The sequence below is a fragment of the Protopterus annectens genome, chromosome 8.part0, assembly GCF_019279795.1.
Source record: "Protopterus annectens isolate FY-2018-M chromosome 8.part0, PAN1.0, whole genome shotgun sequence".
NCBI lineage: Eukaryota > Metazoa > Chordata > Ceratodontiformes > Protopteridae > Protopterus > Protopterus annectens.
In genome coordinates, this window is record NC_056741.1 from 1,186,612,743 (window position 1) to 1,186,631,160 (window position 18,418).

The 18,418-nt window shown below is 37.8% G+C and overlaps 1 protein-coding gene across 1 annotated transcript in view; it reads left to right on the forward strand.

Moving 5' to 3' along the window:
• Positions 1 to 18,418, forward strand: part of LOC122809290 (carcinoembryonic antigen-related cell adhesion molecule 2-like) — a 443,608-nt gene that overhangs the window by 311,312 nt on the left and 113,878 nt on the right. Inside the window, exon 8 of the mRNA XM_044080666.1 lies at positions 12,860 to 12,912. Coding sequence (XP_043936601.1) covers positions 12,860 to 12,912 — 53 coding nt within the window. The remainder of the gene's footprint in view (positions 1 to 12,859; positions 12,913 to 18,418) is intronic.

Here is an 18,418-nt window from a genome sequence, read left to right on the forward strand (position 1 = left end):
AAACACAATTTTATGAAAAATGGACCAAAAATGTGATGTAAAAATATAAAATAGCCACACGATACAGCTGGGAACCTGTCAAAGAAGAGACACTTTAATATTAGTACTGCTAACTTGAGCAGCTGACAAAATAAAAGAATCTACATGCATTTCTGAAATAAAAGTAATCTATAACTATGATTACAGTTATTTCTTAATTGTAAAGCCTCCATGTTTTCTTCCAAAATTGCTATTTTGCGGAGGGATTATTAGGGGAAGAGCAACATTTTGAGCCAAAATCAGGGACAGTTGAGAGGTTTGGCTATGCCTAATTCTATAAAGCAATTTATTTGCATGTACCTCTCAACCTGTTAATGCAATAAATCTGGACAAGGCCAAATATATTGGGGAACATATAAACAGTACTAAAAATTGCTCTTGTATAAACTGAGACAGTTGATAGAACAACAAGTCTTACTTTAGCATGCATTGGTTATGAAGTCTGAAACTCAGTGTGTCATTATTTAGTGACTTAATTCCTAAATGATTTGCCAGAAAACCACAAATTTTATGAGGAACAAACCAAAAATAAGAAGCAAAAATCTATTCATTCTTTGAAAATCTGGACAGTTGGGAGGTACAGTTCAGCTGGGGCTGTCTAAGTTTGCCGCCCTTCCCCCTCACAAAATCATGGTCGAATGGAGCCTCCTCCTGCAGCCATTCCAATGATCCATTACTTGGCTATTTCACTCCGTTTACCATAAACACTAATTTGCATACTGATTTACTTCTATGATGATTTGGACTTCATTTGAAAGTTTTATTTTGCATTTTGGGAGCCTCCTCCTGCAGCCATTCCAATGATCCATTACTTGGCTATTTCACTCCGTTTACCATAAACACTAATTTGCATACTGATTTACTTCTATGATGATTTGGACTTCATTTGAAAGTTTTATTTTGCATTTTACAGCACAAACCCTAAGACATCTGCTAAACAAACCTATCATTAAAACTTCTCTGCCCTTGAAACTCACATTCATTGAAACAGCATTGAAATCCACATTCAAAGAAAATACATTTTACCAGTGGCAGATAAAGATTAATTCTGGGCTGTTTTCAAATCATAGGCCCCTTGCATATGAAACATACATGTGCTCTTTGATACACCTTCCTATTGTTTTGAACATTTTTCCAGTAAACAATTAAACAAAATGCATGCAGCAATAATGACAAAACTGCCCAAGTCAGAACATTTCCATCATAAAAGTCTACTCAAACTTCTATAGTCCACCATTATCAGTAAATATGCACAATTTTACAGTCCACCATTATCAGTAAATATGCACAATCTCTGAAGAAGTAAAAAAGTCATCTAAATAATTCCACATTAAATAAATCTGTAACTAATGAAGAGGTTTCTGCTAGCAAAAACCTTTATATTTCAAAAGCAAGTACACAACCTGTTGTGTTATTAACATTGCAAGCTGACTTTCTATAAGCAGCACTAAACTTATCTTCCCCTGCAGCTCTCAGCTCCTTGTAAAATCTACTCAATACTCAACTGCATCTCAACTTCGCAGTGCAAGAAATCTGGAAAAAGCCAAATTAATTGGGGGGGGGGGGGCTCAAAAGGCCAAGAACCAGGGACACATTGAACATTGCTTGTATAATCTTGGAAAGTTGTAGAAAATGCTGTGTTACCACCATACCTTTTACTGCCAAGGTCCCTGTGCAAAACAGTCAGTGCAACATACCGCTACGTCATATCAGCTGCTTTGTGAAAGAGAGGAAGACTGAAACTTAAATGGCTATCATTTAATGAATTCAGTTCTTACCATAACTGTCAACCTCTTAGTACAAAACACCTGGACAAACCCAGTAATGAGGGAATACAGCCCTCAGACATATTCAGTGAATTCAGTTCTTGCCATAGTTGTCAACCTTAGCACAAAAAACCTGAACAAAGCCAATAATGGGGTAATACAGTCCCAAAAATAAGGACACATTTCAAATATTCATCTTATAAACTTAGAAAATTGCTAGAATAAAAGGTTGTGTTACTATGTATTTTCTGAAGAATATGAAGTCTGAAATTCAAATGCCTGTCAATTTTAATTAACATTTGTTAATCAGGACAATCTGAATTGGAACAAAAAAACAATTTTCAGCAGAGGCCTAGGAAGAAATAATGCAGACATGTCTTTATAACATGGGAGGATACAAAAGCAAACCCACACAAAGACAGGGAGAAGATGCAGACCCCACACAGAAGGAACCCTAGCCAAGAATCAAACCTGAGAACCTGCAGGTGTCAAGCAACAATACTACCACTGCACCATCAAATATCAAGCGCGGCAACATTCAGAAACCACAGATATTATGAGGAACAGATCAGACCAAATATGAGGCAAAAATCTGCAATTTTTTTTACAAATGGTGGTGGGTAGGGAATTCAGGTCCTTAACACCTGCATACAAGGTACAGAGTTCAAGCCTGAGTTATCTCTACCCAACACCATTTGTTCTCTAGCCACCAGTATATAGTAACTGGGGCATTTTACACAGACAGACACACACACACACACACACACACACACACACACACACACACACACACACACACACACACACACACACACACACACACACACACACACACACACACACACACACCGACCGAACAAACACCCAACCAGCAAGCCCACAATCCAAACACCTACCTGCTGCCTTTGTCCCGAAGCCCATGCAGTCGACCGAACACCGAAGACCGAACACCTACCCGGTAATCCAGAAAGCTCACAAACTCCAGCGACCGAACGAACACCTATCCAGCAAGCCCACAATCCAAACACCTACCTGCCGCCTTTGTCCTGAAGCCCACTCAGTCGCTCACTGACAGTCCCGCAAGAGCAGCTCAGTCCTCCTCATTGGCTCTGACTGCAGCTGAAGCAGTCTGGAGCTCCTCTATTCTGTGCGGTTGTCACCACACAGATTTCTGGTATCTCACAGCAATGATTGCTGGGTACCTCTTAATCCATATCTGGACTGCCAATAAAGGCAGTCTGAGTTCAAATAAATTTTTTGTTTTGCAGATTTTTTTTTCTGTTTTTCTAGGTGGAAGAGCTGCAGTCTGGCAGTCCGATAGGATGAGCCGCCCCTGAGTACTTCACTGTCAATGGAAATCTTATCTACAAGTGTATGTTTATCTAATGCTAATTGTATGTAGGTTGTATGTAAATGAATGTGCAGAGCTTTTATTTATACAATTGTATGTAAATGTACTTATGGAGCTCTTATATATGTAATTGCATGTAAATGTACACATGGACCTTTTCACCCCGAGCCTCCACCCAGATGGACTACCTCAGTAATGAAATGCAGTCAATCAATCAGTCAATCCATGCATAACTCATTGGTTCCACTATGTAAAAAGAAAGGAAGGCATAGACTTGCAGTGTTGCCAGCATTAAATACCAAATAAATGATATGTCTCTCAGTGATAAATCGTGAAAAAAATTAAAATCTGACTCATTTTCAGTTAATTTTCAACTCTACAGGGCAAATAGATAACACCAAAAGTCAAAATGCAATCTATTTCATAAATGCACAGACCATGCACAAAAACACTACAAAATAATTTCATCTCTCTTATTATTCTGCTAAAATGTGGCAAACGTTTCAACCAAGTCCTTTATGTGACATGTCCAGTTATAATGCTGATTGCAAAATTAACTTCCATTTTATTCAAGTAGCCACGTCAACGATAAATAAAAACAAGTGCACGACTTTAAAATGCAGAAGGGATCATACCTTGGTGGATTTATGCTACACCCCATATCTGATGATCACATCAAGAAAAAAGAAATACAAACCTCAGATTGACTCGAGCACCAGATACTGTCCCTGAATTTGAATACCTTTGTCTATCTGGTAATCACTAAGCATATACTGGTACATCTAAAGAGAGCTATCAAAGAAGTATAGTTGTCCTAGTTATGGAAACAGTAATTTTACAAAAATTGATACTTCACTAGATTTCTCAAATGACAGAATAGCAACAATAGCGTTCCTATCACCCCTCTTTAAAATCCTTAAAAAATTGTTCATAATCAAATTTCTGGTCATCTAATAAAAAAACAACTTAAGTTGTCCTGCTTAGCATGGTTTTATCTTGGTCATAGTCAGGAAACTGCATTATGTATTTTCTTAAAATAAATCGGCTGAGAAACCCAGGTCATCATGTAATGTCCCTTTTCTAGACTTGACAAAGGCTTCTGATTATATTTTGTAATGACTTCACTAAGTATGTTACTAGATTAGCCAAACTACATATGAGTAAGGATGCCATAACCTAGCTTTAAAGCTTTCTCAGTTACAATATATCTACAAGTGAAGCCCTTATTCTTCTTGCCAAAGTGCCAATTTAATACAAAAATCCATCCTAGGTCCATTATTGTTTAGAGAAGAGGCAACCAGTACTTTGCCACTCTGATTGGATAATGAACGTTCTCCAGCATGCTGTTAATGTATAGGTAATGCCCACTGAAAAAAAAGAGTCTCCCACTTCATCGCAGCATGTTAAGTAACTTTGGAACTTGGACTGTAACAGAGATAATGGATGACATTATTTTATACTCAATAGCGCTTCTGATGTTTAGCGAGTGTAAAATAAAAAATAAAGAAAATTAAAAAGAAAATAAAAGTATGTGTTGTGTGAGTGTGAGTATAAGCTTGCGTGGGTAAGAGCGGTCAAGCCATTATTTTACTCTCAATAAGTAGCACTTTAGTGAGTGTAAAATTAAAGTAAACAAATAATAACAAAAATAGAAAAGTGTGTGTGTGTGTGTGTGTGTGTGTGTGTGTGTGTGTGTGTGTGTGTGTGTGTGTGTGTGTGTGTATGTGTGTGTGTCTGAGAGACAGAGAGCTCAATCAAGCAGTGGATTCAACTCTTTCAAATAAGTGTGCATACCTCTCAACCTCTTAGCTCAACAAATCCAGATAAAGCCTAAAATAGTGGAGGAACAAAGGCTCAAAAATAGGGACAGATTTTAAATATCACTCTTATAAAATTAGAAAATTGCTATAATAACATTATTTGTGTTAACTTGCATTTTCTGAAGGATATGGAGTCCATACTTCTCACCTGCCCTCGACTTTTCAGGGGCACCCCTGATTTTGACTCAAATCTTAGGTCTACTTCCCTCAATTCCTTCTAAAAATGCAAGCTTTTGGAGAAAAGGTGCTGAACTAGACTTAATAAACAATGAAAGCTATCTACTTTTTTACTTCAGGAAATGTATATTAATTCACATTCTCTTATTCTGCCAAACTTCTTTGTCATTCAGCTGCTCCCATTAGGGGTTGCCACAGCAGATCATTGGTCTGCAGAATGATTGGCACTGGCGGTTTTACAGTGTTAAGTTGCCAGCCCGGTGCCCAATTTTCAAAGAAGGCATACACACGCACATTCAATTTGAGAAAGTCCAACCCACCTACTGCATGTTTTTGGAGTGTGGGATTAAACTGGAGCATCCAGAAGAAATCCACACAACTGCAGGGAGGAAATGCAGACTCTGCACAGAAGGCACCCCAGCTGAGACCTGAACTGAAGAAACTCTTACTGTGAGACAACAACACTAACCATTGCACCACCACCATGGCCACTCTCTTATTTTGTCAATGTCTCATATTAATAGTACTAATATTTTAAAAGTGTCCCTGCTTACTTCTGCATTAGTTACAGATTCTGTTGAGATTTGTCCCTGATAGTTAACAGCTACGATATAGTTGGAAACGCAAATGTAACTCATTATTTAGTGACTACAGTAAGTCTGAAACAGTAGGTGGAGGAACTATTTTACATCAAAATTATTATAAATATATATGCAGTGCTTAAGAAAAAAAACAACAACAAACAAATACAAAGTAATTCTACAGCCAGCCCATTCTCTAAGCACAATAATGCCCTCCAGGGTGTGTGTTTTATTGTGGAAATAATGCCCTTCCAGGAGTGTAGAGGCCCACTGCCTGTGGTGTCAGGTCTCAGAACACCCCTGGGTGTACATTATTTACAAAACATTACACACCCTGCCAGACATTTTTGCTTGCTTAACATATTCATGTAAATGATAAGTGGAACAGCCTCAGTTGTACAATACAGGGATGACTGTACTCTGTAATGCACAGAATCATTGTTAGTTAAACTCCAGTCACAAAAGAATCATTTGGTATTCTAGAAAAAATGACTAGCTGGATCTCAATTGCTCCTATATGCTAAAAAATACTGAAGTGATTCTTTTCAGCTGATGCAATCTACAGTAATAATTTCAAATTCAACATAAAATCTCTGCATAATGCTCTAGGGAGGGGAAGAGGGAGGCATCACATGCATGGGGCACACAATGCAGTTAGATTGCTCTGGTGAAGGCCAGGGAAAGCCACTTTAATATGTATACCAATGGGGGGGGGGGGGGGGCTTGCTGACATCAGCCTTGGCAGAAATGAGAGGTGGTTTAGTGCTGTCCACCCATCCCTCACACTACCTGTGGGATCTTTCCAAGACAGACATGGGGAATAGAGCTTAAAGAAGGGGGGAAAAACAGCACCTGTATGATGCTGCAGTGGGATACCTTGGTCTTCGCAATGGATCAGAATGTGGGTTGGACTAGGTTTGACTAGGATAAAGACCCAGAAAATGAGGAGAGGCACTGCTACCATCTGATAAGTCAGCTGCAGGCTGCAGTAAAAGCAACAAAAAATAAATCAATAGTAATAATGCTCTCATAAAATATTTAGCCTTGACTGGAGTTATTCTAGGTTAATACCTGAAGTTTGATCATGTTGTCTGTGCACTAAGTAGAACTACTCTAAAGCTAAGGAAGCTACACAGATCAAACTACACCTATCAGAATCAGCCATACTCTCAGCTGCTCAAGACACTTCTACTTCCATCTCTAATATATGGCTCATCAAGTCTCATTAATGTAAAACAATACTTAATGAAATTAGAATAGAGTTGTAACAGAATCACTAAGTTTGCCACAAAGCATTATACGAACCCAAAGTCTGTTAACGATTTTATTTACCAACCCAAAGTCTGTTAAAATGAAGAACGAGGTGGGAAATGTGCCACAAGAAAGGGGCTAAAAAGAAGGTGAGCTTCCAGAAGACACATTCCACAGAATTACAAAAAATGAATAGCTACGACACCAAACATAGCTCAAAGTAGTACACAACATAATTATATAATTGCACTGATTATTTTATTATTATCTTTCTGCTTTAAAGTGCTGAAATGTGTGGCTTATACTTACGTTATAAAAGTATAAGATGGAGTCTTCTTCACCAGATTCATATCAGGATCAGTGTATAGAAACATTTATGCTTTACCAGCTTAATAAGCAGATTGATCTTTTTCATTTAAAACCCTGTAAAACTTAGCATTTACTGCGTTCAGATCCTATTCAGTCAGTCAGTCCGATCTAGCATGTGGAACCTTGAGCCCATTGTTGAATCCGTCAATGCTCCAGCCTAGAGCCCATTTAAGAATTTTCACTTCCACAGTGCACCTCTTCCTTTAGTTACCTCTGATCTCCTTTGCCATCATAGTGAAAGGAAGCAATCTCTACTCTCAGCTAACTACTCCTTCTTGTAATTTTCTATTAGCTTCCTTTTCATATCCTTTATATATATAGTTAACAGAATGGGTTGTTTAGATCGTTTCTGAAGTTGTTTGGTGTGTTAAAATAGATTTAAGCAGTTTAAAGCTAAAGCTCTCCTTCCTATTAGCCATATCTCTCAACCTCCTAGAGCAAGAAATCTAGGCAAAGCCATCAATAATGGGGCACAAAGGCCCAAAAATAGGGACACTTTTTAAATATTGCTCTTACAAACTTAGAAAGTAGAAGAATAATAGATTTTGCAGTAGCATGACTTTTCTGAAGTATATGAAGTCTGAAACTCAAATATCTGCCATTCTTTTCTGACTTCTGTCCTCAATGATATGCCAGTGATTTGCTAGAAAACCACAATTTTATGAGATGCAGACCAAAAATGCAAGGGAAAAAATCTGGACATTCTGCGAAAATCTGGACAGTTGAGCACTATTAGCCCATTCCTTGTGGCCCATTTCCTGCCTCCTTCTTCATTTTTAACAGACTTGAGGTTGATAAAAAGGCTTCTCTCTCTCTTAATGCATTTGGAGTTGGTATAATGGTTATGGTATTTACCTCATAGACAAGAGGTACAAGGCTTGGTTCTCACCAAAGACAGTTGGTTAAATTTAAAATGGTCCGTAAGGGCAACTAGCCTATTACTTCTCTATAAACAGTAATAATCTTCTAGTTAGTTGATAGTATTTATAGTTAAATGCACAGTGTAAAATTATTTACCATTATTTACCATTTTTTATTTTTCTTATCCACATCTCTGTTTCTCTAAATTTGCTTAGCAGCAGTGTGTTTATACAGTGTCACTAATTATTCACTAGCAGTGCCTTTATAATGTGATTAATATTATAATGAACAAAACATGCTGGATGGATAGGTTCCTGACCCAGAGACTCCCCAAACTCTGAAATAGGCTGCCCATACATATCAAGCAGAGTGCCTCCTTGGCCCTCTTCAGAAGGAACCTTGACAATTAGATGGGAGATAAGAAATTCACGGCGGGGATCACGTCAGTCGCCCTGCTAGACAGGGGTCCAGGGAAGTAAATATTGTAGGAAGAAATATCCAGGGAATTGTCATGCTAGGCTTGCATAGGCCCTAGGGCCGATAGCGTAGTATGAACATATGAACCTATGAACCTATTATGGATAAACTAAAAGCTTTAAGAATTGTCCCCTTTATGGATGCAAGATCCCCACAAGGCATGCATGACTTTTGAGTGGTATGTTTGGGGGGTACCTCATTTACAGATTGAGTGCGATATTTGTGCTGGCTTCAGGCTTAGAGCCTTAGCTGACATAATGAAAAAGCTTGTTTTGAAAGAGCTGTTACCACTAAATCCAGAGATGGCAAAACTGAAAAAATCCTCTGATAAGACCTCAAATCACAATGAGCCTGAGTCAAAGAAGATGCCATCTGAGCTTACAGGTCTGTTCTCTGCACCAAAAACACAGAGGATCAGTATGCCCATGGTATACATTCCTAGTTACATGCCTCCAATGGATCCAGAACCATGGGTTGAATAGAAAAAATAGTCCAATGCCCCCAATCCATATCTTCTTTGGTGGAGTCCATTACGTCCTTCACTTCTTACAGAAGCACATCAGAAGCAGACCTGGACTGTCTGATGTGGAACCTCCAAAAGACACAGATTGAGATAGGAATCATTCCATCTCCTTCAGCTCCAGTGGTAGACAGATTGACCCAGACACCTCCCATACTAGTTCCTTCAATGGTCCATCTGTCAGAATTGCCCATTCACCCTAGACCTGTGGCCCTGGTGCAGACACTCCACTAAGTTTCGGCACTACATATTATGGATCTGATCATTTGCCCCTGATCTTTTAGGAACTGACGCATTCTCAGAGTTGAGAACTCAAGCTTGGGGTCTTGGCACCATTTTTGGGGTTGTCACATATTGCTTCATTGGTTATTTTAGAGACTTTGTCTTTTTAGACTTCTGATCCCTTCATCAGGCCCTCCCCCTTCTCAATGTCAGGAATCCCTCCTTTGGCTCTGGTCATTTCTTCAAAGGGAGGATGGATCTGTCAGCTGGGGTAGTGTCCTTGATTCTGATGAAGGTTGGATTGGCCTTCCAGGTGCTGGGGAGAATCATCACTTTTCCAAAGAGAGCAGAAGTGCAGTCCCCATCTAATTTGGTTCCATCCCATGACATTTACTTATTCTTGTCTTCTTTCCATCTGACATCATTTGGTCAGAGTCAATCCATAAGCTTCAAATCTTTGCTCAGAAGCAGCCTCAGTCCTCTGATGAGTTAGGTGACACCTCCCCTAATGTGCCAAAGAAGAAGATGTGCAAGAATAATCAGTTGGACTCACCATCAGAGTTGCCAGTATCAGATATTGACTCAGAGGATTGAGATGGATCCTGATAACCCCCTCTTTCAGTAAAATGTTAGAGTTATGCATCAGAGAGGATACTGATCCATTGATCTCCCCTCTCAGGAATACGCAGCATGTTTTGAAGATTATAGTTTGGCCCCATCTACTTTCCGGGTGGTGCACCCAGTTGACAAGCTGATCAGCTTAGCAGTCAGGAGGCCATGGCAGTAGCCTAGTATCAGTGAAACAATCCTTCTAAAACCTTAAAAAAATACTCCACCCAACCAAAGATCACCCAGCTTGGACAAAGCCCCCTTAGCTGACTTCATAATTATGTTGACAGCTACTACAAAAGAGCTGCCTGAGGACTTAGCTTCTATTTACCCCCCCCCCCAGCAAGGAGACTAGGGCAATAGATACTCTTGGGAAGTGGGCTTACACTTCAGGCACTTTTGCATTAAGAGCATTGAACTACGCCACACATATGAATCAATTTAAGAAAGATTTAATGCAGCAAAACCTATGTACCTGAAACCTCCACTGACTGACAACAGAATCGAGAAAATGGCTAGCGACAACCTTGACTACCATGTCCAGTATCACCACCCTCTTCATGTGCCTTACGTACAGTGCAGTGGATGGAATGGGTAGAGCAGCTGGAACTAGTATAGTGATGAGATACTATGCAGGGCTGCACCTTTGTGATTTTATGAGTCACTTTAAAGCATCTCTCACCAACAGCCCATTTCAAGGGTTTTCCTTGTGTGGCCCATTGATGAAGGAAAAGATAAAGAAGTGTGAACAATGATGGCTTGACTTTTTTTGCCTTTGGAGTTAAGTTCAAGGCTCCACAGGGATCATCTAGCAAAAACCAAAAGAGATCTCATTCACTCTAGTTTAGAAAGCCTAAATGACAACAGTTCAATTCATCTTCTGATAGATGCAGTCATGGCAGACCCTTCAACAAAAGTTAGACCAGAGGCTGAGGCAGTCCTCAGAACCATGGATATCATGGCCCTTCCATGACAGATGAACTCAACATCCCTGAAGGTCTGTCCAACTGCTCCCCTCTGGATGCAGTGGGTGGTCATCTCTCCTTTTACCTGGCAGCATGTCAGTCCATCATGCAAGACAAATTTGTAAGAGGGATAATATGCAGAATGCTACTTGATACCATATTTTTCTGACAAGAATACCCTCTAAGAACATTAGCCCCTTTTCAGCCCTGTGTTTTTTGGTGCACATGTTCGACTCTGGTTCTAGCTATTGAAGTGCAGTTTCCTGCTATCGCCAAATTTCATGTCAGTTTTCAGGAATGTTCACTAGCTACCCATAAACTCTGTAAGGCTTTCTGCCAAATAATCCTTTTACTTAGACCTCCCATCAGAGAACTAATCCCTTCATGGGCCCTAAATCTGGTATTAGAAGCTCTGAATAAGCCTCCTTTTGAACCATCTTCTTCTTTTGTGCTGAAATTTCTTTCATGGTAAACTCTTTTTGGTGGCCATTACATCTGTTAGAAAGATTTTGGAGCTTTATGCATAGTCTTCATCTGCCCCATATCTAGTATTCCTCAAAGTCAGGGCATCATTAAGGATTAATCCAGCTATCCTTCCAAAAGCAATTTCTGAGTTTAATATATCACAACCCATTCAGCACAGTCTTCTTTCCTAAGTGGTCCAACAAAGAAGAAGGCATTCTTCAATACTATAGTTGTACATAGACAAATGCACTTCTACCTTCTCAGAACCAAATCCTTCAGGAAGGATTCTCAGCTATTTGTTTCTTTAGCTCCTAACACTTTGGGACATAAAATTTCTCTAGTTTCTCTTTCTAGGTGGCTTTCATACTGTATCTACTTTATTTACACTTTTCACAACAAGCCCTTCCTTAGCAAGCCAAGATCATATTCCACTCAACCTGCTCCAACCTCTACTTCCTTCTTCAAAAGCTCTTCAACAGATATTTGTGAAACTGCCACCTTGTCTTCCATGAATACCTTCATCAAGTATTATAGGTTGGACCACATTTCCTGGGTGGAGCATCCTTTGGTCATTCTGTCCTGAAGATTTTCCTGTCATGATACCAACCTGGATGTATAGTAGCTTGGCATTCTGAATGGTATCTCAGATCAGATGGCCTGAATGAATAGAATGTGAAAGCTATGTAGTTACCATATTCCTTGATCCTTTCATTCATGTCTGTCCAATACAACATACCTCCCCCCTTGCCCTTCCTTGTTTTTGTAGGACCTGAGGGATTTGTTAGTCCTAGACAGGTTATCTTTCAGGCAAGGTGCAAAACTAGAGCTGAGGTAACTAAAGGAAGCAGTGTATTGTAGGCGGGAAATTTCTTAAAGGGACTCGAGGCTGGAGCACTGATGTTGCCGAGTCAGATATGACAAGTTGAGAACTCACACTTTACATGATTCATTGCACTATCATTATGGTAACTACATAACTTGTTTGCCCCTCTCATTCTGCCATGTGAGCGTAACAATTTTCAAGTCATTATATTGTTTTAAAAACTGGACAAAATGTATTTATGTCTGTAAAACACAGTTTGTCTATAAGACAGACCAACAGATAGACAAACAAAATTCTCTGCAGGTCTGGTTATATTATATGAATGCCCGAGAGACTCAGATTTGTTTTGTACTTCTTTTCCCTTTGAAACTTTACTCACATGCCTATATTTAATGCAGTATACATGAATTATGATAACTATTACCGTTTGTTGAATGTCTGTTACACTTAAGAAGGGTTTTACCTGATACCCTCTGTACAAAAGCCATGTAAATTATGTACATTAATGTTTTTATCATTCTGAAATGGAATGCACAAATTTATACATTTACATCTTTTTTTAGGTAGGAGAAAGCAGGGAAGTTCTTCAAAGTCAGCACTGAGCCAGTATCCAAGGGTAAGTCTATTTAATAAGCATTCACAATATGAACTGAAACTGTCTCTCTGTCTCACATACATGCACATACCTGCACATACACATCTACACAGACACAGATACATGTGTGTATACACACACACACACACACACACACACACACACACACACACACACACACACACACACACGCACACACATACACACGCGCATGACAGACATACACACACACACACACACACACACTCATATGACTCCTAATCAGAAGTGTGAGACCCAATACTGTGAGCCTCAACATCTAAAAACTTAACTGAAATTCTACACAAAATAAAAAACACATTTCAGAACATGCTATTATTGTGATGAAAATGTTTTTTGCAGGAGGCATTTGCTCCTTGCACCCCAACAGTCCTACTATGGACAGATAGAGATATGCACATATACATTAAGACATACATTTTTATACAAAATTCTTCCATCATTTCAAGTGGAAAAGATCTTGGTGAATCCACAGCATATCACATTGAGTAATACAATGTCACAAAGTACTCCCCGCCGGTAAGAATTTCCCAGTCTATGCTGTTCAATAATGCCACTAGGTTTAGTCTTTGCAAGTTACGATGCATTTTTAATTTTGCCCAAAAAGACAGAATATAATAACACAGTAATCACCATAGCTTTTTCTTCAGGAGCTTTTGCTCAATGCTATGTGCATTACGGGTCTTGAACATTTCAAAAAATAATGGTACCCTTATACTCATAATTCTGAAGTTAAGATGGCCACTTCTTGATGCCTGACATTAAGAGAAATCAGCATATTACTAGCCAAGTAGTATCACATTGTATTTGTCTTCTAAACACAGCATATTGCTTATTCTATTTCTCCTTTACCTTTGGATAAATTTAGACTTGATTACTGTATATCACATAGTTTGTACACTGCTTAAATATTGCTGAATTGCATTTATGCATATTCTAATTTTGTGTCATGCATCTAAGCCTAAGACATGAATGAAAAGGACTTCTGAACCAGATCATCTACCTGGTTAGTAAATGTATAAACATCTATACATACATACATACACAGTTCATTGTTTTTATTTTAGTTTTGACTAAAAACAAAGTGTTGAGGGAACAAGTACAAATAACTTTTTTCTATGCTTGCCCTAAACTAGCAAGTCCAATGTTTAGCTATTTGAGTGAACAGAGCACAGAATTTCAGTCATTACGGCAGATTAAGTTTCTGAAACACTAATTCTCATTTATATCTTTTAGTTTTGGAATAGGTTATAGAGTTTCTAAATGTGGAGGGTAAAACCAATGACAGGAAAATAGAAAGGTACATCTTTAATCAAACTGTCCAAAATAGTATTCTTGATTGAAGGTCAGTATATTTAGAGCACAGCCAGAAGCGCTGGTCTTGTCTAACAACATAGGCAGTAACAAATGTATACAATTGTTTGTACCACCACAAAAAAAAAAAAAAAAACACAACAAAGTGAACTATTTGTGTGGGTATAAGACTATCTTCATCTTTTGAGAGAGGAGACTACAAAGTCAGGGTCATTTGCTTTTGCTTTAACATGTGTGCCAAATAAAATTGCTCTTAGGTCATTTTGTTTGAGGTGCTAAACACCCCACGTGCATGGGCTTGTTTCCAATATGGCATGTAATAAATTCAGCATAGATGCCCTGCTTTAAAAACATGCACGGTATCAATGCAACCCTCTGTGGTTGAGTTTCACCCATTTCAGCTTGCAGGTTACTTTCACCAATTGTTGCCCATTACTACCCCCAGTCTTCCACATGAAACATTCCTTTGATGGCAGGACCCCTAACTCTAATCCTATGGAATGTCCTTTTTCTGTGGTTTCCACATATTCCTTCCTTCTCAGCCAGTCTTCCAACAAAACCTTAGATGCTAGTTGAAGCCAGGTCAGTAGTACCACAGTTAAGAATAAAACCTCTGTGTTTGACTGTTAACATCAAGAAAAAAGAAATGCAAAACATGTTGCTGTGTTAGACAAAGAACAAGTTACATAAAAGAAGAAGTATATCTAGAAGTCCATATTCCTTACTTACTGGTTTATTAACTGATTCTTAAAGGTTCCTACTGGGCATCAGTATTTAGTTTGCAGTATAATCATCCTCTAGAATGTTGAGTGATATAACCCATTATCTGTAATTCTTACTGTTCATTGTCATCTAATACTAAAAGTAGAGAAACTCATGTATTACTTATCAAGAAATGGTTGTTTGTTCCATAATTTGGGTAGATGTCATGTCACAAACCAATTCCTCTTTTTCCCGCAGTTTATATTGAGTTTTAATGCTTCTAACTCACCTAGTTTAGTGTTTTCTGCTTTGGCTGTTTTCCAAAAAAGTGTTTTAAAAGGAACTGGCTTCATCATGCCATGAAGACAATCAAATACCACCTTACAAGAGTTTATACACAAATGAATACCATCGTAGCTCCTTTAACCTATCTTTGTTTCTTAAATTTTGTAGCTGGGCTATTATCTTTGAAGAAAGCTTTGGATATTCTTTAGTTGTAAAGGTGTTTCATTAGGTAAAAACAAAAAAGCTGTAGTGTACTACATAACAGCATGAAAAGTATTATAGAGTGGCAAAGTTATTTCTAAGGCTCTTCCTGATATTCCTATTCATTTTGAATGAGCTCTCCCATGTATTTTCCTAACATATGTAGAGACATATTGATTAAAACTTAGTACTGTTGTAATTAAGTGTGGCTTGGTCTGTCAGGAGAGTGTCCATTCTGTGTATATGGCCATCACTTTTTTAATGGATATTCACATTCTTAAAGCACAGGATATTACATTTATTTGTGCTGGACATGAGATTGTTGTCAGAATATCATAACTGTACAGTGTCTACACTACCTGGCTATATCACTATGTTTCAAAAGTAAAAAAAAAGTGTAATAAAAGAACACACCTTTATTGTAAAGAAAACAGTAAGCTCTTTCGTCCTTGTTATACATTTTCAAATCTGACATATATTTCTTTACTCTAGCTTTTCAAGACCATCACATGACATAGTAAAAAAATCACATGGTTAATGACATTTGTGCTTTAACCCTTTCCTTTTTAGAAAAGCAACAACGTTGTCTCTATTATTAAATCCAGGTGAGTGGCAAGCATTTAACTTCACTTGCCATAGATATTCTTGCCATCCAAGCTCATCTTTAGCATTAAAAAGCTTATTGTAACCCCTTACTTCATCTAATACAAGGAATTGAAAATTAACTTTACATTCCCCCCTTTTATAATGTTTTGCTAAACATTCTTTTCATCACCAATAGTAACAGCATGTTTATGTTCGTAAATATATTTATAAAGCTCTCTTGTGGTTCGGCCTATATAAAATGCAAAACATGAAACACATTTCACTAAATACACCACAAATCTAGATCTACACATATAGTAACCCTTAATAATAATATTAACATTGTTAATAACAATCATTTCCAGGCCCACATAGAAGTAATTACAAAGATTGCAATTAAAACATTTAAACATCCCCATTTTATTACTATTAATTAGATTAGGAGTTCTTAACTTAGATTAGCAGAAATTCTTAAAGCTTTTGTCTCTTTTCTGAACAAAAAATGGGGATTCTCCCACTATTTCTTTTAATTCCGAGTTGCTATCAAAAATCTTCCAATTATTTGAAATGATGTTTTTAATGGCCATAGCATCCACACTATTAATAATACGCACGGACATTCTAAAATCTTTAGCATTAAATTTGGACCTACTAGTGGGGCCTTCTTTTCTCAAATTTAAAACTTCTGTAAATGTTTCATTTAATAACATTTCATGGTAACCTCTACTCAAAAAGCTATCAGATATATTTTACTCTTGTAAGACATCTTCATTTTTCTTAGTAAGAGTATTTGCTCTCAACAATGTTTAAATGTTTTAATTGCAATTGTTGTGATTACTTGTATTTGAGCCTGGAAATAATTGTTATTAACAATATTAATATTATTATTTTATTGACATGTCTTAACTCTATGGAACTAGAGTTAACCAGATACCTACATTGTCTGCAATGCCCACATGCATAAGTACCCAATGATCATAAACATTCTATGCTAATACCAGACGTGTCCTTCTCTAAAATTGTTTTCAAACTTACTACTTTCCTAAAGGTGAATAAAGGTTTGTCACCCAAAATCTTGGCTAAATCAGAATTACCCAAAATAACCTTCCAGTTATCAAATAAAATGTGTCTAATGACACACATATAATTGGAAATAGGAAATGGAAAGGCTAATCTATACTTATTATTATCATTGGGTTGTACATTTGAACTAAACCCACTTTGTGCAAATAAAATTGGCTTAGCCATGCTATCATGTAACTTGACTACTTCATTTACAATAATTTTTAACCAAAAGGAATCATATCCCCTTTGGACAAAAAAAGTACAAGCTTATCTAACTCCACCAAGAAAGTATCTTGGTTACTGGTTAAATGACTTAGTCATATTAACTGACCATTTATTACATCCTTCTTCATGTGCACCATATGGTCGCAGGGACACTACACCTTTGATTCTACTTTTGGGGTGTATGCAGCTTTGTGCAATTCTTGCACAAGTTTTTTATATAGGAAAGACCATCAGGACCCTAAAGTAGGAAAGTTTATGAACATGTCCTTGCAATAAGGAACAAAGATATGACCAATGCATTAGCCAGACATGCTACAGTGTGTGAAAATGAAAAAAAAATTCCTTTTTTGTTTTGGACACTGTTGTCCCAGATTTGCTTAGTGGTGATTACAAAACTCTTTTAGAATGTAAGTAAAGTAAATGGCAAATTTTATTTTAGGCTGATCACTCTCCTGGTTTCAGTGAGACTATTAATACCAAGCATTTTTTACAAATGCAAAAATTTTAAGGGACACTTGTTCCTATAAGTGTGTATATGTCTTTATTTTTTTATTATTGACAGATTTATTTATTTAGTTTACATTTTATTGGAGAAATTTGTCATGTGATTTACACATTTGAATAAATGGGTGGTTGTTTAAGGTGTTTTGTATTTTCTGATGAAGTTCATAGTTAAAGCAAATGAAAGTGCTAATTTACTGAGTCAAGCTCCTTTCTGGCTGCTTAGTGGTGAATTTCTGGCTCATAGGTTCATAAGTTCATAGGTTGGTACTAGGCTATCAGCCCTAGGGCCTATACAAGCCTAGCCATAACAATTCCCTGGCTATTTCTTCCCACACTATTTACGTCCCTGGATCCCTGTCTAGCAGGGCAACTGACATGATCCCCAGGGTGATTTTCCTTTCTCCCATCCAATCATCAAGGTTCCTTTTGAAGAGGGCCAAAGAGGCACTCTGCTTGATATGTATGGGCAGTCTATTCCAGAGTCTGGGGAGTCTCTGGGTCAGGAACCTATCCCTCCAGCATGTTTTGTTTATTGTGATGACAAGGTTTAGATCTCTGGAGCATGTGACTCTGAGGGATTGGGATTTCTTTAAGTGTAGCATGTCCA